General features: G+C 40.7%; 3 protein-coding genes across 4 annotated transcripts; 2 read left to right on the top strand and 1 right to left on the bottom strand.

The window, feature by feature from the left end:
- Positions 1 to 13695: 13695 nt before the first annotated feature.
- LOC126586638 (uncharacterized) lies at positions 13696 to 16423 on the top strand. The gene is made up of 3 exons (XM_050251552.1): positions 13696 to 14284; positions 15179 to 15286; positions 15408 to 16423. Exons 1-3 carry the CDS (start codon positions 13832 to 13834, stop codon positions 15882 to 15884), a joined length of 1038 nt encoding a protein of 345 aa, XP_050107509.1. The 5' UTR covers positions 13696 to 13831; the 3' UTR covers positions 15885 to 16423.
- A 179-nt stretch (positions 16424 to 16602) lies between these two features.
- LOC126586661 (uncharacterized) lies at positions 16603 to 19651 on the bottom strand. 2 transcript variants are annotated; one of them, XM_050251586.1, is made up of 6 exons: positions 19529 to 19651; positions 19068 to 19138; positions 18944 to 18975; positions 17930 to 18171; positions 16950 to 17186; positions 16603 to 16851 (listed from the first exon to the last, which is right to left on the bottom strand). In XM_050251586.1, the coding sequence occupies exons 2-6, from the start codon at positions 19118 to 19120 to the stop codon at positions 16843 to 16845; spliced, it is 573 nt and encodes a 190-aa protein (XP_050107543.1). In that variant the 5' UTR covers positions 19121 to 19138; positions 19529 to 19651; the 3' UTR covers positions 16603 to 16842. The 2 variants fall into 2 exon arrangements, with proteins under 2 accessions (XP_050107543.1, XP_050107547.1); XM_050251590.1 differs by having other exon boundaries at positions 19514 to 19635.
- Positions 19652 to 19760: 109 nt separating this feature from the next.
- On the top strand, positions 19761 to 22233 carry LOC126586621 (pentatricopeptide repeat-containing protein At2g33680). The gene has a single exon (XM_050251531.1). The coding sequence runs from the start codon at positions 19825 to 19827 to the stop codon at positions 21949 to 21951; it is 2127 nt and encodes a 708-aa protein (XP_050107488.1). The 5' UTR covers positions 19761 to 19824; the 3' UTR covers positions 21952 to 22233.
- Positions 22234 to 22368: the final 135 nt, after the last annotated feature.

The raw sequence follows: 22368 nt of genomic DNA, 5'->3' as shown, positions 1-22368 counted from the left end.
TTTGGGTACTCCTGATTTGGTTGATGGATGATTCTCCACTGCTCGTGTGTAGGAAACCCGGTATGCCTCGAGGGTAAATTTGTCATCTTCACCCAAAAATCCATGTGTCGCTTTGTGATTATTTTTGGCTCCACAAATGCCCCCACACCTACTGGGCTACTCATAGGAAAGTGCAGCAGGTGTAGAGATCTTCTTGCTCTAGGAAACTTAGGACTGCTTCTTGTTTTGATGTAAATTCCCTCTTTAATATGAAATTAGATCCTTCTAGGAAAAGGAAATAAATTTCTCTCAAAGCCTTTTTAAGTTTACCTTAAGTGGGTTATTAAATCAACTTTGGAGAGTGATGTATTCTACCCTACAAGAGAAAGAGAGTTTAGAGGATATTTCTTCCCCTTCCTCTAGCAATCTTCCACATCTTGCCCGTGCAAAAGACCGTCTTTCGTAGCTTTCTTCTTATTCTCCGTGCCACACCAATGTAATAAAAGCTTAATTTCTTCTTGTCTTCTTCTTAGGTGGTGCTGCCACGGGGCAGTCGTTGGGGTGGTGCGGCACGTTGGCTGGCAGGGGCCAGGAGTCGGCTTGTCATGGGCCAATGAGGTGGTGTGGCAGGGGCCATTGCTTGTGCTGCTCGGCTTGATTGAAGCCAAAGATTAGCTCAGCATGGGCCGAGGAAGTAGCGTGGCATGGGCAACGGTTTAGGCTTCCATGTCTGGGCTGCTTGCCAAAAATGAGGAAACTGCTTGAGTTTGATTTCTCAGCTACCATAGATGGATCAGTCAAGGATAAAGCTGCCAAGATCGGAGTTGTTGAAGATGAAGTGTCGGATGAGTGAACTGTTAAGTGCAAAAGTGGCTGTTACCCCTGACCATTTGCTGCCTAGTTGATCTTCAAACATTCGATCTTTTAAGCTATATGGCCTTCTCGCACTGGAGAGCTTACCCAGATGGGTGTTGGGGAATTAGTTTACCCTCTCACACTGGAGAGCAATTAGTTTATCCTCTCGCACTAGAGAGTAGACTCATATGGGTGTCGGGGAATTGGTTTACCCTCTCGCACTGGAGAGCAATTAGTTTATCCTCTCGCACTGGAAAGTAGACCCATACAGGTGTCGAGGAATTAGTTTACCCTCTCGCATTGGAGAACAATTAGTTTATCCTCTCGCACTGGAGAGTAGACCCATATGGGTGTCGGGGAATTGGTTTACCATCTCGCACTGGAGAGCAATTAGTTTATCCTCTCGCACTGGAGAGCAAACCCATATGGTTGTCGGGGAATTAGTTTACCCTCTCGCACTGGAGAACAATTAGTTTATCCTCTCGCACTGGAGAGCAAACCCAGAAAAGGTTTTTAGCAGTTGTTGTGGGTAGCAGTTGAGCAAGGCTTACGAGTAATTTCTTGAATCTTCATTGAAAATAAAGAAATAAATCAATTGTGCTGGAAGGTAGAAACTGCACAACAAACTGGATAATCTTTGGCTTACGAAGCCTTGTTCGTTGAGCTGCTTGAGACTTCGAACTTATTTGGAAAAGCCCAAATGGGGTTTAGGGGGTGATGGAGACTTCCCCTGCTTGTGTAGGCTGTTTCGTTGACCTATCAAGACACTCATCGCATCGACCCTCATTTGTCAGTTTCTCAAGGTACTGCTTCCACTTTAGGTAGCCGTTGGTAGTGTGGCCTGGTCCTTGATGGAATGCGCAATACTTTGTATGATCCAGCCTGGTAAGATTGCATTTCATGGGTGGCGGCAGTTCGAACCAAGGTTCGTTCTTGAGTTTGCGGAGAATTTGGCCGATTGGAACTATGAACTTGGTGAATGTTTCAGGTCCTGAGTCTTTTTTGGTCGAGAAACGTTCCATATGCTTCTTTTCTTACTCGTTTCTGTTAGACTGCTTGGCCTCGTCCCATAATGCATGCTTTTCTGCCAAAGCATATGAAGCTGCTAGGGTCAGTTCTTCTCCCATGATTAGTTTTCCGAATAAAGGATGTTCGGTTGGAAGTCCATTTCTGAATTCTGCCGTTGCTATGTCTTCGTTGCAACTAACAATCTTGGCCTTCCCCGCTTTGAATCTCTTGACATAGTCGCGAATTGTCTCCCAATGGTCTTTTACAATGTTGAAGAAATGGTCGGATGTCATTTTGATTGAGCGGTTAGACGAATACTCCTTAGTCAAAACAAAGGAAAGTTCGTTAAAACTCCGGATCAATTGCGGCAGATGAGTGTGAAACAAGTAGTGTACCCACGATAGTGCTTGAAATGTGGCAAAAAATTTGTATAAATATATTAATTAGGTATAAATATATTAATTGGCTAATTATCATAATAAAAGAAATGTTTTGGGAGGTTTTTGGAGCTTATGAAATGAGGATGGATGAGACAAATTTGAACTTGTTACCTATTTTGGGTACTCCTGATTTGGTTGATGGATGATTCTCCATTGCTTGTGTGTAGGAGACCCGGTATGCCTCGAGGGTAAATTTGTCATCTTCACCCAAAAATCCACTTGTCGCTTTGTGATTATTTTTTGCTCCATAAGGAGTATAATGAAAAATGTGATGTATTGGGTTGTTAACACTTGTCACAATTTAGTTAGTTAGCTATGTTTGTACCATACTTGACCAATCCCGAAACTACCGAGCACCGGTCAACGTTATACCGTCAAGGACACAGAAGAGTCTCCCTCCAACCAGGAGGCCAATCACAGAGCGACATGTGTTGACATCAGAAGCCAATCATAGCGCGACACGTGTCAACATCGAAAGCCAATCATAACACGACACGTGTAAATGTCAGAACAAAGCTAGAAACTCTCTTCTATAAAAGGAGATCATTCTCCCACAATATTGACTAATGTCATTTGTACTAAATCATTCACTAGTACTCACTAAAGGAGAGCTTGAACCTATGTACTTGTGTAAACCCTTCACAATTAATGAGAACTCATCTACTCCGTGGACGTAGCCAATCTGGGTGAACCAAGTACATCTTGTGTTTGCTTCCCTGTCCCTATCCATTTACATACTTATTCACACTAGTGACCGAAGCAATCTAGTGAAGGTCACAAACTTAACATTTTCTGTTGTACCAAAGTCCTCACTGATTTTGTGCATCAACATTTGGCGCCGTCTGTGGGAACGACACTTATTCCCACACTTTTCATCTTTGCCAAGCTGATTTCCACCATTTGTACACTCTCTTTTGACCAGGCATCCCTCTCCAACATGGGGAGCAAAGGAAGCCACATCACACAGAATGACACCCCTCTTGCACCTAGTGCGAAACAACGAAAGAATGAAGGAAAAAGAGTTGCTCTTCAAGCTAAAGTTGATGAGCTAGAAGCTCAGAACAACAAGATAGCAATGAAGAATGAGGTTCTCCAACAGCAGTATGAGAAACTCTTTGAGACGCTCCACGAAACTAGGCGTACTCAAACACGCGAGCTCGTTGCCCCTGTGGACATCAACCATCATCTGGGTGCCCCTTAACACGGAGGGTCACCTCCATTCGACATGGGTATCCCTGATGAGGAGCGAGCTAATCATCAAAACATTGATCAATATAAGACTTCTCTCAACCCAGATGTTTCAACCCGAAGTAGAAGAAGTGAAGGAAGACACCTCATTGCAGAAGGGTTGGAAGAATCGAAAGTCATTTATCGTGATTGCCGATACTTCCTAAAGCAACTTCAAGTGAATCCCTTCCACATATGCTCGAAGATCAATGACTCAAGGGTTTCTGAAAGACTCGGTCCCCTACCACGACCCATGCCAGCTACCAATCTAGGGAAGGAACGACAGGTCCCAAAGGAACATGAAGGTACGGGAGACTCTGAGGTATTCCGACAGACTCGCCCTAGAAGTCAGTACAGTGAGTCCAAGAAAAAACTACACGCCCTTGCTCAAACTTTCATACTTCCAACAGGCGATGAAGACTTACGAAAGAAAATTCCAGTGGTATATGACTCCACTCAAGACCCCCTTGTCCCACAGCTCCTTGAGGAAGTAAACAAGTTGAAGGCCGAACGTCAGGCCGAGATACCTGACTGGAACCAACCCAGGTTTGGCCCTCTCACAAGAAAGATCATCGACACCCCCATTTAAGCGGAAAAAAAAAACAAAAGTTTGGTTTACAACTCTATACTGGAAGAGAGGACCCAATTGAACACCTTAACCTCTTTGAGTCCACCATGGCATATCGGATGCACACCGACGAAGAGCGATGTCTTCTTTTCCCCTCCACCCTCTCTGGCGGAGCTCTAAACTGGTATTGCTGTCTTCCACCTGAGACAATAGACTCATTTGAGGAATTGAGGAAATTGTTTGTCTCTCAACACATCTTCCAGACCGATCACTTACATTCTGCAGATGACTTGTACACTATTCGCCAGAAGTCGGATGAGTCACTACGAGAGTATTCCGGTCGCTTCAGCCATGAGTATTCTCGTTGCGCTGAGGCAGATGACAAGATAGCCTTCAAGGCCTTCACGGCAGGCCTACATGATTGTTTCTTCAAGTACATGATCAATGCCAACACTTAGAAAACTTACTATAAGGTGATGGCACATGCTTACAACCACGCCTCCGCCGAAGCAAGGATATACCAAGGGAACCCCTATATGGTTAACTCTTATCAACAAATGGGAAGTGGAAGTCAAGTTCTACCAAGTGAGGAGATATTGGCCATTCAGACACCAATTGCATCATCTCCTACCTCATTTAGCTACTCGCTAAGTCACTAAACGTATATGTCTCTTGGTAAGAGGAAGGATTTTTACTCTCAGCAAGCCCATTACAACAAGAGGGATAAAAGTTCGTATCAAGACAAACAGGGGTGAACGTACCATCGACTATTATGACTATGGGGCCAAGCCTCACTCTTTCAAATAGGAGGACTAGGTACTGAAGGAAATGCTATTATAAGAAGGCATACACATTACAAATGTTTTGACTCTCAACCGCTTGAGATCTTTTGTCACACAAGCCATTCGGCAAATATTTAAAGAAGATGGAATAACTTCTTCTGAGTCTTTTGCATTCCTAGCACTGGAACATTTGGTCTACGCTGACCTACCCTTATACTCCAACTCAGAGCTTCAACATGCGTACTTTGACACAAAGTATGTGATACTAAGTGTTACAACCAACATGGTTCACATATCAAAAACATGGATCCCTTCATGCATAGTAAAACATTTATAAGCATCACTCATATCAATCAACATAAACATTATACATTCCAACACATTTATACATAAACATCATACATTCCAACACATTCATACATAAACATCATACATTCCAACACATCCATACATAAGCCAATTGTGCTTCGAAAGGGTTCAACATACTTTGTGTCTTCGACACTTGCTACAATATGCCTCGACACCTTTACCCTTATTCTCACCAACCAGGTGATGAAATGTGAAGAAAGAACTCATCTTCATGCCACCAACCAGGTGATGAAATGTACAACCCGTACTCTAATATCATTTGGCAACTCACCACTCATGCCACCAACCAGGTGATGAAATGTACAACCCGTACTCTCCTTCATGCCACCAACCAGGTGATGAAATGTACAATCCGTACTCTAATATCATTTGGCAACTTGCCACTCATGCCACCAACCAAGTGAAAAAGTACTTTAATATCATTTGGCAACTTGCCACTCATGCGACCAACCAGGTGATGAAATGTACAACCCGTACTTTAATATCATTTGGCAACTTGCCACTCATGCGACCAACCAGGTGAAGAAGGAACTCATCTTCATGCCACCAACCAGGTGATGAAATGTACAACCCGTACTCTCCTTCATGCCACCAACCAGGTGATGAAATGTACAACCAGTACTCTAATATCATTTGGTAACTTGCCAATCATGCCACAAACCAGGTGAAGAAGGAACTCATCTTCATGCCACCAACCAAGTGATGAAATGTACAACCCGTACTCTAATATCATTTGGCAACTCGCCATTCATGCCACCAACCAGGTAAATAAGAAACTCATCCTCGTGCCACCAACCAAGTGATGAAAGGTGATGAAGGAACTCACCTTCGTACCACCAACCAAGTGATGAAAACAACTCACCATTCATTCTACCTACCAGAAGACGAGTGGTACAACTTGTACATGTGAACTCTTAACATTCACAGATAATAAAAAACCCTTAAGCTTGACAACTAAACTAGGGGAGCACTTATGCCCAACAAGAGTTATAGTCATCAACAAAGTCTTATTGCAAGCGAACAACAACTTCAGTGCATGACGTACGAAGATCAAGCTATTCAGCCCTCTTGCATCTGCTTCAGACATTTCCCCTCTATAACGATGCAAACACTATAACTCGTAGAAAACTTCACACTCTTGATCAAAACAGTGTGAAGCAAAACTAATTTATGATGCCAACAAGAGCTTCATCAATGGAGGGCAACCACAATTCTCAAAAGCTTCACACACTCTTAATCAAGATAGTGTGAAGCAAAACCAATTTATGGTGCCAACAAAAGCTTTATCAAAGGAGTTCAACCACAATTCTCAAAAGCTTCACACACTCTTGATCAAGACAGTGTGAAGCAAAACCAATTTATGGTGCCAACAAAAGCTTCATCAAAGGAGTTCAACCACAATTCTCAAAACCTTCACACACTCTTGATCAAGACTGTGTGAAGCAAAACCAATTTATGGTGCCAACAAGAGCTTCATCAATGGAGGGCAACCACAATTCTCAAAAGCTTCACACACTCTTAATCAAGACAGTGTGAAGCAAAACCAATTTATGGTGCCAACAAGAGCTTCATCAATGGATGGCAACCACAATTCTCAAAATCTTCACACATTCTTAATCAAGACAGTGTGAAGCAAAACCAACTTATGGTGCCAACAAGAGCTTCATCAATGGAGGGCAACCACAATTCTCAAAAGCTTTACACACTCTTGATCAAGACAGTGTAAATCAAAACCAATTTATAGTGCCAACAAAAGCTTCATCAAAGAAGTTCAACCACAATTCTCAAAAGCTTCATACACTCTTAATCAAGACAGTGTGAAGCAAAACCAATTTATGGTGCCAACAAGAGCTTCATCAATGGAGGGCAACCACAATTCTCAAAAGCTTCACACACTCTTGATCAAGACAGTGTGAAGCAAAACAAATTTATGGTGCTAACAAAAGCTTCATCAATGGAGGGCAACTACAATTCTCAAACCTTCGAGGCAAATTCAAGATTGTTCGAAGCAAATTCAATTTATATGGTTCATCCAAACCTTCGACTACTACAAGGTGTGGCTTGCATCACAATCTCTTACTCAACAGTGTGGAAGCAAAATTTGTATATGTTGTCTCTCCCACATTTTCAAAATTCTAGTTTCCCAAAAAAAAAAAAAACGGAACTTCAACAAAGCTTCATCAATGGAGGACAACTACAAATTCTCAAAAGCTTCACACTATCTTGATCAAGATAGTGTGAAGCAAAATCAATTCATGGTACCCAACAAAACTTCACCACAAAAGCTTCACCAACAAAAACTTCATCAATGGAAGACAACCACAAATTCTCAAAAGCTTCACACTATCTTGATCAAGATAGTGTGAAGCAAAATCAATTCATGGTACCCAACAAAAGCTTCAACTCCAAAGCTTCACCTACAAAGCTTCAACTCCAAAGCTTCACCCACCACAAAAGCTTCACCTACAATAGCTTCACCCACAATAGCTTCACCTACAAAAGCTTCAACTCCAAAGCTTCACCTACAAAAGCTTCACCCACAATAGCTTCACCTACAAAAACTTCACCCATAAAAGCTTCACCAACAAAAGCTTCAACTCCAAAGCTTCACCTACAAAGCTTCACCTACAAAAGCTTTACCCACAATAGCTTCACCCACAATAGCTTCACCCATAAAAGCTTCACGAACAAAAACTTCACCCACAAAAGCTTCACCCACCACAAAAGCTTCACCTACAAAAACTTCACCAACAAAAGCTTAACCCACAAAAGCTTCCCCCACCATAAAAGCCTTCACCCACAAAAGCTTCCCCCACCACAAAAGCTTCACACTATCTTGATCAAGATAGTGTGAAGCAAAATCAATTTATGGTACCCAACAAAGCTTCAACCTCAAAGCTTCACCTACAAAGCTTCAACACCAAAGCTTCACCTACAAAGCTTTAATATATATATATATATATATATATATATATTTTTTTTTTTTTGTTTCGGAAATTCGAAAATTCGAAGAAAAAAAAATTGCCTAGGCCTCCTCTTATTTGGGCCTAACAACTTTCATAACAAACATATATGAAGAAGGAGTTTTGGGCTACCACTTATAAAGGAAATGCCTCATTTGTCAACTTCCTCGACCGGAGACTTGGGGGACTCCTACCATATGCTACTGCACCTTGATACTCGAAAGTCTTATGACCACTCAGTGACTTGGATTTTTCAAGTCTCCAAACAAGAAGTTTTCCTCACTCGGGAAATTAAGGGAGCACTACCTCAACTTACATGCTTCACTCACAAAGCTTCAACATACAAGCTTCAACAAAAGGAAAAATTCAAACAACTTAGTGAAGAAGGCCTTGGTGTATTTAACACAATACGTTGAAATGAAGCAAAGCTTGTTTATTGATATCTCTGATAAGTTACAAATATGTACATATACATGAATCAAAATAAACAAACAAGAGGGAGCCTTCACAAAGGTTGCTCAGGAGAAGTCTCAGCAGTCGGCAGAGCCCCAGAAAGAGGAGGCACCAGAGGGTGATTATTCGGAGCCTCAATACTAGGCAGAACCCTAGAAGGAGGAGGCACCGAAGGTTGATCATTTGGAGCTTCATTACGTGGTACAACCCCATAAGACGAAGGCAATAAATGCCTTTAGAACAAACCCACAAACCTCTGATGATCAAGTAAAATCTGACCATTAGATTCCTGCAGCTGGTTGAGTTTCCTCTTCATGTTTGTAGCATAGTCATGTGCGAGCCTGTGCAATTGTTTATTCTCATGCTTGAGCCCTCTGATCTTCTGTTTGAGACTTATCATTTCAGCCGCCAATGATTCAACTTGGCGGGTTCGAGCAAATAGGCGTTGGGCCATATTAGACATAGACCCTGCACACTGAACACTGAGAGCCAGAGAATTCTTAACAGCCAACTTATCAGACCGTTTGGAAAGTAATCTGTTATCTTTGGGAGTGAGAAGGTTCCTGGCTACCACCGCAGCGGTCATATCATTCTTCATCACAGAGTCCCTAACGGTAAGAGAACCAGTAGAGGATAAGAATGATGGGTGCCATATGTTATCTTGAGAAGGCATGGCTGCCTCCTTCATCAAAGTTTAAGTCAAAACGACGGTCGGATGGGCCAGACATTCTCATAAATGATGAAGGAGAAATGAGGTGCAATAAATCTCTGAAGTAAGGGAAAAATTCGTACAAGCAATAACTCTCTGAATATACTTCTTGCACACAATTGGTGCCCTTATAAAAGAAAGGGCAACATGGTCGTTGGTTCAAAAATCGAAGAGGCACCACTCTCCGGATTCTGAAGAAGCACCACTTTCCACACGCAACATCAGCTCCTCGGGTGCCAAAGATCTATGACAAAGGTTAGACACATAAATTTTGAAGGTCTAGCTACCCTACTATTACCCACAAGAGTAAAGGAACAACACTACTGCTTGATAACTAGAAAGTCCCAATATGTGTCAACCTCTGTGCTCCGTGGCAAAGCAGACTGGCAAAAATGCCCAACCTTTACTCACATTCGAGAAAACACTCCCAACATGATTACGTGCTAAAAAATTGAAGAGGCACCGCCCTCCGAATCTCGAGAGCCAGACTCCCAACAGGATTACTTTCTCAAAAATCGAAGAGACACTACTCTCCGAATCTCAAGAGTCAGACTCCCAACAGGATTGCTTTCTAAAAAATCAAAGAGGCACCGCTATCCGAATCTCGAGAGCCAGACACCTAATAGGATTACGTGCTCAAAAATCGAAGAGGCACCGCCCTCCGAATCTCGAGAGCCAAACTCCCAACGGGATTACTTTCCCAAAAATCGAAGAGACACTGCTCTTCGAATATCAAGAGTCAGACTCCTAACATGATTGCTTTCTCAAAAATCGAAGAGGCACCGTTCTCTGAATCTCGAGAGCCAGATCCCCGACAAGATTGCTTGTTCGAAAACCGAAGAGGCATCGCTCTTCGAACTTCGAGAGCTAGATTTTCTTGGATAAAGCTTGTCTGCAATCTTCATACGTAACATCAGCTTTCCAGATACCACATACCACTTTTTCAAAGTGCTCTGACAAAGTTAAAACACGTGAAACTTGCAGCTCTCACTACATTGCTATGACCAAGAAGGGTAAAAGAATAACACTACTACTTGTTGTTAAGGAGACTCCTATATATGTCGACCTCCATCCTCCACAGCCAGGCAGACCCGCAAAATAAATAAAAAATGCTCAACTTTTCTTCACATCCGAGAGGGCACTCTCAGCAGAGTCTCTGGAAATACTCAACTTCTTTTCCTCCCGATAATACCTCTGCAAACAAGCCACACCAGAGCAAGAGTATCTCATATCATCAGGGTTAAAAGCAAGAGTATCACATATCATGCTTTTTCCCTATCTTTTTTTTTGGCCTTATTCTTATCTACAAGACAAGGAGAAAGAGAGCAATCAGTCAACACTTGGAATCAAGCTTCCAGTCAGGAATTAACTGCCTGGAACCCCTTGCCTGATTACTTACCTAGCATTGCTCTCGAGTACTCATCTTCAACATTTTATGCTTCCAGAGAAGATACCACATCTGCTTGAGGAACAGATAGGGTAAGTGAGAATGATACAAGGAAGCATGTAGAGACGTAACAGAACACGTGCCGATACATCCACTATTTTGTCAACATCAAAAGTATCTCATATCATCAGGGTCGAATGTACTCTAGATTTGATGAACTTGTTTTGACCCTCAAATTCTTGAGTCGCCCTTATACTCTGGAGGAAACCAGAAAACCCTCCAGCCCAATTCAAGAATAAACCTGTGGAAAGTTACTTCTTCAAAAACAAAAGTATCTCATATCTATATCATCTCTTCTCCATTTGCTTCTCCTTATCCTTGTTGCTGTTTACGACATAAAGAGAAGGAGAACAATCAAGCGGAAGCCGAAGTCGAACCTCCGCTCCAGGTTGCTTGCTTGGAAGTCTGATTGCTTACCTTGTCTGTTACCTCCTTCGACAAATCTCCTAGCTCGGCGACTTGGGGGACTCCTACTATAGGGTTTGTATCGCACTTGACCAAGCCCGAAACTACAAGTAAGCTTCAAGTGAAATTGATACATTACCTTGTGCATATTCATCGGTTAAAGATACCACCCTTAGATGGAGGAAAAGTACTTCCAGAGAAGATGCCACATCTACATATGAGACAGATAAGGCAAGTGAAGATGATACCACACTTCGGTACTTAGAAGTTTCATGATTACTCAGCGGTTTGGATCTTACAAGTCCCCAACTGAGGAGCTTCCCTCATTCGGGAACTTAGGGGAGAACTATTTGTACCATACTTGACCAATCTAGAAACTACTGTGCACCGGTTAACGTTATACCGTCAAGGACCCAGAAGAGTTTCCCTCCAAACAGGAGGCCAATCACGGAGCGACACGTGTCGACATCAGAAGCCAATCATAGTGCGACACGTGTCAATATCAGAAGCCAATCACAACACGACATGTGTCAATGTCAGAACAAGGCTAGAAACTCTCTTCTATAAAAGGAGATCATTCTCCCACAATATTGCCTAATGTCATTTGTACTAAATCATTCACTAGTACTCACTAAAGGAGAGCTTAAACCTATGTACTTGTGTAAACCCTTCACAATTAATGAGAACTCCTCTACTCCGTGGATGTAGCCAATTTGGGTGAACCATGTACATCTTGTGTTTGCTTCCCTGTCTCTATCCATTTACATACTTATTCAAACTAGTGACCGAAGCAATCTTGTGAAGGTCACAAACTTAACATTTTCTGTTGTACCAAAGTCCTCACTGATTTTGTGCATCAACAAGCTATATTGATTAGATTGATGAGATTGGGGTATTGAGATATAAAACTGAAGTTGTATAGCAGAGTGCTCGTTATTCAGAAATAGGAATAACAAAATATAGATTGTTCTCTCTCCCCCTCATTTCTTTCTCGTTTCTATCTTCTTCTTCAACTATCTTAACACTATCCACGGGCAGCTGTTGACGTAGTGGTCCTTAAATGGTGCTCAGGCATGAATATGATTCTCCAGCTTGCATGGGAAGAGTAAACATGGTCCTTCGATGTGACTTCCCTCATACTGTTGTTATTTGAATGTTGCGGCATGCTTTCTCATCCTTCTTCAATGTCACAGTAGCCACTATCATTTTCTGGTTGGTGTTGGTGTAGACATGTTTTTCTGCAAACCTAACAGTTGAAGATTGCACCCCGCCACGTCGGCATGTTCAATTTACATTTTGTTTTTTTTTTATCATTATTTAAAAGGAAAACTAATGAAAATTGCTTGAAATTTTGAGTTTTAACGATAAAGACAAAATAAAGGGTAAGGTGAATAGTACCAGAATTGACTTTTTAGTGTAAAAATATGGTTTTTCATTAAAGTGAACAGTATCGGGAACTTTTCGTTAAAGTTCCCTTATTTAAATCGCTTTGTTTGAGCATGTGAATCTCACATTAGGAATTAAAACCTTGTATAATGGTTTAAATGATATTGGACCTCTCCACTTATTGCTAATTGGTTTGGAGTTGGATGTTTGCATTGTATCAGAGCAGGTTATTATTGTATTTGGCTTGAGTGATGTCAATGTGAAGTTCAATGGCCACATTGCTCCACGTTATCCGATTTGTGTTGTTCATGCGTTAGGCTTGAAATTCGCCACACGAGTATGAATCTCGCATTGGAGAAAGAAGAAAATATACACATCTAATATCTTGGTGAATATGATGTTGAGTTTTTACTCATAAATCTTTAGTTTGAAACTCCATTTCTCCTTAATTATTTGTAATAGTTTCGAATCCTTTTCATCTTTTTAATAATAATAAATAAATAAAAAATAAGTTGAGATGCAAGAGTAATTTACATTTTCATTGGATGCTCACCAAAAATAAAGGTACCCAGATGGTCATCCTCAAATTTATATTTATGCCTCCTCTCAAAGTTGAGTACAAATCATTTGCAGATGTCTCCCACTAGGTTAAATAAAGCAATTTATGGGGCCAAACTACGCGTATTGATTTGGTTTGGTATGATTTAGTTCTCGTCGTCCAATGAATTAAAGAAAGTAATTATACTTGTGCCATTCGATGGGGGAAAACTTATATAAAACGTATTTATTGTTTCAAAACATTTTGATTTAGGGAACTTCAACGAAAATCTCTTGATACTGTGTATTTTAACGAAAAATCATATTTTTACATTAAAAAATCAATACTAGTACTATTTACTTTACCCTTTATTTTGTCGTTAAAACTCAAAGTTTTCAAATCATTTTCTTTAATTTTTCTTTTGATTCTAATGATATAATAATATTATTAAACAAAAACATCGTCAAAATGTAAATCCTCACCCATCCAACCAACGCTCCCACGACTTCAAGTTAGTTGACCATAAAACCAAATGAATTAAATTTAAAACCAAAAAGCACGACTACAAGTCTTCAAGTCGTCAAGTCGGTCAATTATACTGACACTATATACAAATCTCAAAAGAACGGATTTTTTTTTTTTTTGGTCGAATCAAAGGAAAGGATTTAGAGTTCACCTGAATCCTTTGCAAAGAAAACAGAAATGGCTGGATCTTTTATGGGACAAGATTTTCTCTCCGCATCCGTCCAGGTGTTGTGTGACCGGATGGCTTCAAGGGAGTTGCGCGACTTATTCTCCCAAGGGGATCTTGACTACGATTCACTTGACAGATTGAGGGGGAAGCTGTCGACTCTTTGTGCAGTCCTCAACTACGTAAAACAACAGCAAGTGACAAACCCTGCCGTGAGAGACTGGCTTGGAAAGCTTCGAGACGTCGTCTTTGATGTGGAGGACCTACTGGGTGAGATCAACAGTACTAGTACTGCACAAGTTTTACAACGACCAACTGATGGATTAACGACAAAGGTGTTGAACTTCCTCTCTACTTCTTTCAAACTTTGTGGTAATAATCGAGGCGTGAATTGTAGGATTGAAGAGCTATTACAAATCTTAGAACATCTTGCAGAACAGAAAGATGGCTTGTACGACGAAATGGTTAGAGCTCTATATTTATATGTCTTTAATTATATAAATATTATACATATTATATATATATTGATATTGTGGGCTAGGGAGCTTTGATTGTTTGGTGTTGCAGTCCAGAGATTAGAGTAATATGCGATGGAAATGATAACCACACATATTTGTTTTTGCTTCTTACGCATCGCTGTTTAATTACGTTAGTTGTTTCTGTTTGATTTATAATTTCTTTGATAAGTCAACCGATAGCAAAACCACTTTTTAGTTCTTGTAGTTCTCACAAAGTAAGTGTAACTTTCGTCCCTATATTTTGAATTTGATCGTTTTGGTCCATGTGCTTTCCAATCAGTTTCATTCCCTCATTTTCTTGTCCCGCGCGCTTCCATTCCCTCATTTTCTCTCCCCACACCAACTTTTCCTCCGAAGAGTCAAAGAGACCATTGCTGCAGAGTGTAGCCACCTCCTCCACCTTCTTGTGTGTGCGTTATAGTGAGCTACAAGCCGATAACTTGCGCTTATTATTCCTTTTAGTGAAACTTAATTCACCATTTTCTACTTCTGAAGCCTGCGCGAGGGACTTCCGAGACCCAATGAACATTTCGAATGCATGCACGACGGATTTTAAAATCACTAATTGGAGAAGTCATTAACAAATCCCTCATACATGCCTTCACAACAAAAATTTGCAACTTCAAGCCAAATTCCCTCCCCAAACCTCTCGCTTGAAGAAGTACATATCCTTTGACCAGCTCCCTTCTGCAACTTCAATGCAGATTCATCTTGCTTGAAAAATAAGAAACATCATACCTTCATTTGTCTAATTTTTAGCCACTATTGCAACACTGAGATCACACACACACACACACACACACACAATACTAATTCCATCTCTGTATTTACCAAATGTAGCCGGATCTTTGGGATGAGAGACCTGCAAGCTCTTTTCTCTTTGGTGTCGACTACGGATCAGGATCTTCACCCAACAATGAAATTTACGAGCTTAGACACGGGAAAAAGGTAATGAACACAATTGATCACTAGTCATATCTTTAAAAGAAAAGTAACCATATATAATTTCCTTTACATATTCTTGCTAGATTTTAACATTGGTTATACTTATTACTCATTTCTTTTGTAGGCTGCTTCAGCAGAATGGCCCTTTTTATTCATTAGCCTCTGCCTAGAGATTTTGTCCGTTGCGTGCGATCAGGCTTCCTCTCCAAGTAAGCCCCGGTATGCATTATTTGGTATGTTGCTGGCTATTGTGGGGGTACTCATTTGCGTCTTGGAGTTCATTTACAAAGGTATAAAAGGAAGAGTTGAACTGAGGAGGTGGGGAAAGCTATGGTGGTTTTATTATCCTCCGCCTCCCTGTTACAAGCCTCTTGGTACCGTCGTTGAAATTTCTGGATTAATCGGTGGCATTGCTCAGTGTGTTACGTCTATAATTCAATATGTCTACTTCTCTCAGCATTTGGATAGTCCTTTCAAAGTCTCCCTTTACCCTGCCATTCTTGTCATATGTTTGATTGCTTCAAGATTAAGTAAAGATCGAAGGTGGATTAGAGAAGGGGCAGGTGCCTATAAACTTACAAAGTCCAAAATGGTTGATTAAATTGTTGCACCAATTTATACTTGTGCGCTTCTCCCAGATCCCTTAAAATGCTGGAAACTGATGCAGTCAAGAGCACTGTGGATGGGAGAAGGGGCAGGTGCCTGTAAAATTTACTTTTAGCAGTGGAGTTGGCTCATCTGAAAGAGGCTCCCAACTGCGTGCATTATATATGCTTGAGCAAGACAATAAACTGGACGTATTGCTTTCATTTCATTCTTCTCAATGATTATACGGCATCTGATAAAACTCTTCATGTTCATAACTTTACCTGTCATTCCAGAGCTTTCAGCTTGCAGGGATTTCTTCGTCTGTCATTGCACGAGGAGGGTTTGCAATTTTACAGTACTATTTCTTTCATCAGTTATGTAAATGTGTAGACAAATCCTGTAATATCTGTTAGAAGGTTGATTTCATGGTCCAAAACCGAGAGCATTCGTTCTTCTCAAGAACACAACAGTTGACAATTGTAATGTGGTAATAGAACTATCGATGAACATTGCAGATGAACTGTTATTAACATATTGTTCTTTTCATCATCATTATTTCCGAAAATTTGAAGGGCCCTCCCTTCTGTTATACTGTTCTCGCTGTATCACCTCGAGGCCCAAATTTAAGAGGGAGCATGCAGAAGGTGAAAAATTGTGCAGAAATCACTTTTGGGTGCAAGGTGTAAAGCGACACTGAAATCCAAGCGGCGAACTGAGACATAAGGGGGGAATAAAACACGAAGCGGAACAACAAGTATACCATATTCAAATCAACACTAACAACAGTACTATAGGCACCATGAGTTTTCTAAAATTTAGTTACAACATTGTGTAGCAGATAAGTTCTTTAACAAAATAAGTTCGAAAAAGGGACCGGAAATAAACAAATCAAGCACATCCACAAAATTACAATCTGAAGAAGTCTCAAAATCCAGCTTCAATGGGTTCGATCCCTCCTTTGTTGCATCATATCATGCTTTCTGTGAAGCACAAACATTACAAGCAATGAGTGGACATCGAATGACATGGTACAGAACCATAATTACAGGCATTAGAAGACTGGATCAATCTAAATTACCTGCATTGGGAGGTACAACTTAAACTCAGGAGGAAGTTCCTCTTCGGAGTACAAACGGTCAGAGAAATATATCCTCCTCAGGCGGCAATTTGCATGAACCTGAACTCGCAGTGTCTCCACATAGTTTGTTCCATAGGCTCTCCTGGTAAAATCAGCCAGATTAAACTGGATTTGATTCCAGCCATCATCCATCCTCAGCGGCATAGTGCAGATATACGGCTTCACTCGAGTTACAGCCTACAAAACAAAAATAAATACATAACCTCTTGTATCTTTTATCATTTCGACATTTCTACAGAAGCACGATCACTCCAGTGCGGAGCATTATTAGTCACCGCGTTATAAATTCAAATCAGAAATCCTTCAGCAGTCAAACTAATAGCATGTAAACGTTCACCAGAACTCCTACTAGTCCAAAACTTTACATACCATTTTCAGTCATAAATCCCAAAAGACAGAATACAACACACACACACACACACACACACTATACTAAGAATCACTAAGCAACAATCTACTAGGTGACCAATGAGTTTGTATCCTCCATTGCTCAACTCGAAATAGCGGGCAATCTCCAAGGAAGCATATCAATGAGATTTTATACTCCCAGTTAGTCAACCCTGTCAATGCCACATTTATTCGCCATATTACTCTCCCACCTTGGACTGAACCTCGGGACATGATTTTCCCCAACATATTCATGACACGAATGCAACACACCAGACATTGTGGATAATATTAACAAAGAAATCAGAATGAAATATGACCAATTTTATGCCAAATGAATCTTAAAAGACAACCATAAACGCTTTAGACTTGTTTGCGAAATATAGATATCTTTGAGACAGACATAAGAAGCATTACGGTGTACCAGAATATTCCCTGAAATACCAAATGGAAAAAAGTAGAAGACAGAGAACAAGAAGATCAACCCATTACGCAGTTGATAAACATCAATAAACATGGGCAAACTTACACACTTGAAAATTGGAAGCTCGAAAACGTCGCCTGACATTCTTGTCATCCAGAATTTGAATCTCAAATGTGAAATATTTCTTCAGATTCTTCACAATCATAATCAGGAATGGAAGCTTTATACTCAGTGTAGCTGATGGGTCTGCCGGGCAGGTAATGTATGTGGACTGGATATTCGACCCAACTATTTCAAGAACATTGGATTGTATGTCTTCATCCTGTGGTCTTTTTATATGCCCATCAACAACTGCTCAACAAAACAAACACATAATATCAACCCAGGCACAAGTTACTCCATCATCATGTTGATACCTCAAAGGCATACACCTACCAATAACGCCTGAAGTAGAAAAATAGTTGTTTTCACTATAGCATAAGAAATGCCCCACAAGTCCAATACAAACATAAATCTACATACATTCCAATATGCACATGCCTCATTATTTCCTTTGTCAGGAACACACTTAAGAAACTCTCAAATTTAATTGTATATCAAAGTGTTAAGGGATCCATCCATCTGTCGATTTTTGTAGCTAATGCTCCTATCAGAAGATTAGGTGCTCAGCAGTCACCAATGTTAACAGAAATACATGGCGGAACATGGATGTAGCATCCCGAGCATAAAGACAATAAATCTCCATACTTAACTGGATTAACACAATATTAACTCAATCAGGAAACAAGGTCTTGGCCTACACATTCAAACAGAAAAGACAAACTCCTTTGACGATAAGAGAGATCGATAGCAATGACGGAGACAATATTGAACCATGATTAAGCACTTTCAGGTACCAAACTATTAAAAGCATACAAGCCATGTTGTCATTGTACTACCACTTCAAAAGTGTGATTAAGATTACTTCGTCAACTCAGCTCACAATTTAGGAGAAAAAAAATGCGAAAGACGTAAACAACACTGAAGAGTCATAATGCATCATCACACATTGATATTTGTAACAGGTTGAATTTCACAAGAATTTCAAAATTTAATCAACATGTTTAGAGTTAAAACCACTAACCTTCTTTATCCCAAATCTGCAAAGGTTTACTCCTGAATATTCAAAACAATGCACAGCTTAACATCAATGTTACAACTGCAAGGATAAGAAAACATTCCAAATACGAGAGAAAAAGACATCATACCCGAGGCTGTATAGAATGGATAGAAATCCGGATTGAAACGTATTCTTGAACATTTTTACTCCTAAGTCGAGCTGCAACCAAAGAACAACCATCTTACATTATAAATTAAAATCAAAACATTGGAATCCCACTAATTTGAGCTACACAATCAATAACTTATACAATGAAACAGAATATTAAGTATTTTCTATGCACTAAAATTACTCAAAGCGCAACTAAAGCATGATTAAACAAAGTTAATTACTTCAAAGCTAATCAATATGATTAAACTAAATTTCGAGGACGAAGACACGAACTCGGGTGCAGAGAGCTGTAGCCAGTATTCTATCAATCATAGAATATGAACCCTAGTTATTCATTCTTGCAAAGAATTTGTACACAAATCTAGAAGCTGTCTATAACCCTAAATTAGATTAGCACTACGAGAAAAAAAATTGAAGTCGGACCCAATTGCAATTTACCCGGGAAACAGTCCTCCTTTCAACACCGACGGGAATTGCAGGACTTTGCGAGCCTCTCAAAAGCCCTAACGCTCGCTCATACACCGACTGCAAATTCCTCTCCTCTCCTTCTCTTTAATCCTTTTTATAGTTTATTTCGTAAAGACTATAATACCCTTGTTGTCGACGTCCTAGTTCAAGCAATATTGAAGGACAAAATGGGAAAATTGGCTCTAGAGAAAGCCATTTTTTCAAATTTCACGAGAAAAAGACTCGTAGTAAAAACAGGACCGCCGCTCTGCCTCCGTCGGCGGTTGATGAGTCTGATTTCGCAGCTTCCATCTCAGTACCGGCCCCTGTTCGCCGCCGTCACCCAATACGCCCGCCAAAAGGACCTCCAAAAGGGCAAGTCCCTCCACGCTCATTTAATCAAAGCCGGTCCCATATCTTGCGTATACATCGCCAACGCCGTCGTCAACCTCTACGCCAAATGCGGCGACTTGCCCGGAGCCCATCTTGTGTTTGACGCTATTCCCGACAAGGACGTCGTCTCCTGGAACTCCCTCATCAATGGCTACTCCCAGCAGGGTCTCCGAGCCTCCTCCCTCGTCGTCGTCGAGCTTTTTCGGCGCATGAGGACGGAGAACACGTTTCCTAATGCCCACACTTTTTCCGGCGTCTTCACGGCGGCGTCCAATGTGTTGGACGTTTCTTGCGGCCGGCAAGTTCACGCGCTTGCTACCAAAGCTGCCAGCTTTTATGATGTGTTTGTTGGGAGTTCTCTTTTGAATATGTACTGTAAAGCAGGTCTTGTGTCGGATGCACGTAAGGTGTTTGATAGAATGCTCGAGAGGAATTCAGTTTCTTGGGCGACTATGATTTCTGGGTATGCAATACAGCGGATGGCTGGTGATGCGTTGGCGCTTTTCGGGAAGATGCGTAGGGATGTGGAGAATGAAGAAGAGAGTGAATTTGTTTTGACGAGTGTTCTTAGTGCCTTGGCGCTTCCTGAGTTTGTTGATACCGGTAAGCAAATTCATTGTCTTTCAGTGAAAGACGGGTTGATAGGTTTCGTTTCTGTTGAGAATGCGCTTGTAACCATGTATGCGAAATGTGGGAGCTTAGATGATGCACTTAGAACTTTTAAGTTGTCTGGTGATAAGAATTCTATCACATGGTCAGCAATGATAACTGGTTTTGCACAAAGTGGGGATTCCCAAAAGGCTCTGGACTTGTTTTCACATATGCATTTTGCTGGGGTTATCCCGAGTGAGTTCACTTTTGTTGGAGTCATCAATGCTTGTAGTGACATCGGTGCTCTTGAAGAAGGAAGACAAGTTCATAGCTATTCATTAAAGATGGGTTTCGAATTCCAAATATATATAATGACAGCTTTGGTTGATATGTATGCCAAATGTGGTAGCGTTAGTGATGCCCGTAAGGGGTTTGATTATTTGAAAGAACCTGATATTGTTCTTTGGACTTCAATGATTGGAGGGTATGTGCAAAATGGGGAGAATGAAGCTGCTTTGAGTTTGTATTGCAGAATGCAAAGGGAGGGAATGATGCCCAATGAACTAACTATGGCTAGTGTCCTCAAAGCATGTTCAAGTCTAAGTGCTTTTGAACAAGGGAAGCAAATCCATGCCCGTACTGTCAAGTATGGGTTCAGTCTTGAAGTACCAATTGGAAGTGCTCTTTCAACCATGTATGCAAAGTGTGGGAATTTGGAAGACGGCAATCTGGTGTTTAGGAGGATGCCAATGAGGGATGCAGTAACTTGGAACGCAATGATATCAGGGCTTTCACAAAATGGGAGGGGCATCGAGGCTCTACAGCTCTTTGAGGAGATGCGGTTGGAGGATGCAAAACCGGATTATGTTACATTTGTGAATGTTCTTTCTGCTTGCAGCCATATGGGATCCGTCGAGAGAGGGTGGATATATTTTAAGATGATGTCTAATGAATTTGGCATAGCCCCAAGGGTGGAACATTATGCTTGCATGGTTGACATATTAAGCCGTGCTGGGAAGTTAGATGAAGCCAAAGAGTTTATAGAATCGGCAACTATTGATCATGGTATGTGTTTATGGCGTATTCTATTAAGTGCTTCTCGGAACTATCGTAATTACGAATTGGGAGCCTATGCTGGCGAGAAGTTAATGGAGTTGGGCTCACAAGAATCATCAGCTTATGTGTTGTTGTCAAGCATATATACTTCCTTGGGTAGGAGGGAAGATGTTGAGCGGGTAAGGAGCCTAATGAAACTCAGAGGAGTGAGTAAGGAGCCTGGGTGTAGCTGGATTGAACTGAAGAGTCAGGTTCATGTGTTTGTTGTTGGTGATGAAAAGCATCCACAAATTGAAAATATACGTCATGTGATCCAAAGGCTACTCAGGCATATGAAGGATGAAGATGACCAACTTTCGTCTACCATCTTCTGAAGCTCATGATAACTATAAGTTATTCAGCAGGTTCCTGCATCCATTGCTCTTCAGGATTTTTGTTTTATTCTTTTTCCTGGAAATTAAATTTGAGGATAACAGGTAGCCATCTCTTTATTCCTTTTTGACTTGGAATCATAAAGAATAGAATTAGAACATGATTCAAGAAATTTCATTACAAGATGCAACTAGAGATGATTTTTCTTGCGTATCTTGACTTGTTGTGGCATTATCAAAGTCTTGATCATTATTTATGAACAGATCTGTGTGGTTATTGCAAAATCTTGATCATTATTTATTGTCAGGCATCTAAGTGAGTTTTAAGTTATAGCACAGAATGTTGAATCATGAGCCTTTTTCTCAGAAGTTCTAAACCATGGAATTATTATGATATTGGTATTAGAATCCCCAGGCTTC

Source organism: Malus sylvestris, chromosome 2, assembly GCF_916048215.2.
Source record: "Malus sylvestris chromosome 2, drMalSylv7.2, whole genome shotgun sequence".
In the NCBI taxonomy this organism is placed as follows: Eukaryota; Viridiplantae; Streptophyta; class Magnoliopsida; order Rosales; family Rosaceae; genus Malus; species Malus sylvestris.
The sequence above is the reverse complement of the archived record's forward strand: the minus strand, read 5'-3'. Positions and strand labels throughout refer to the sequence as shown.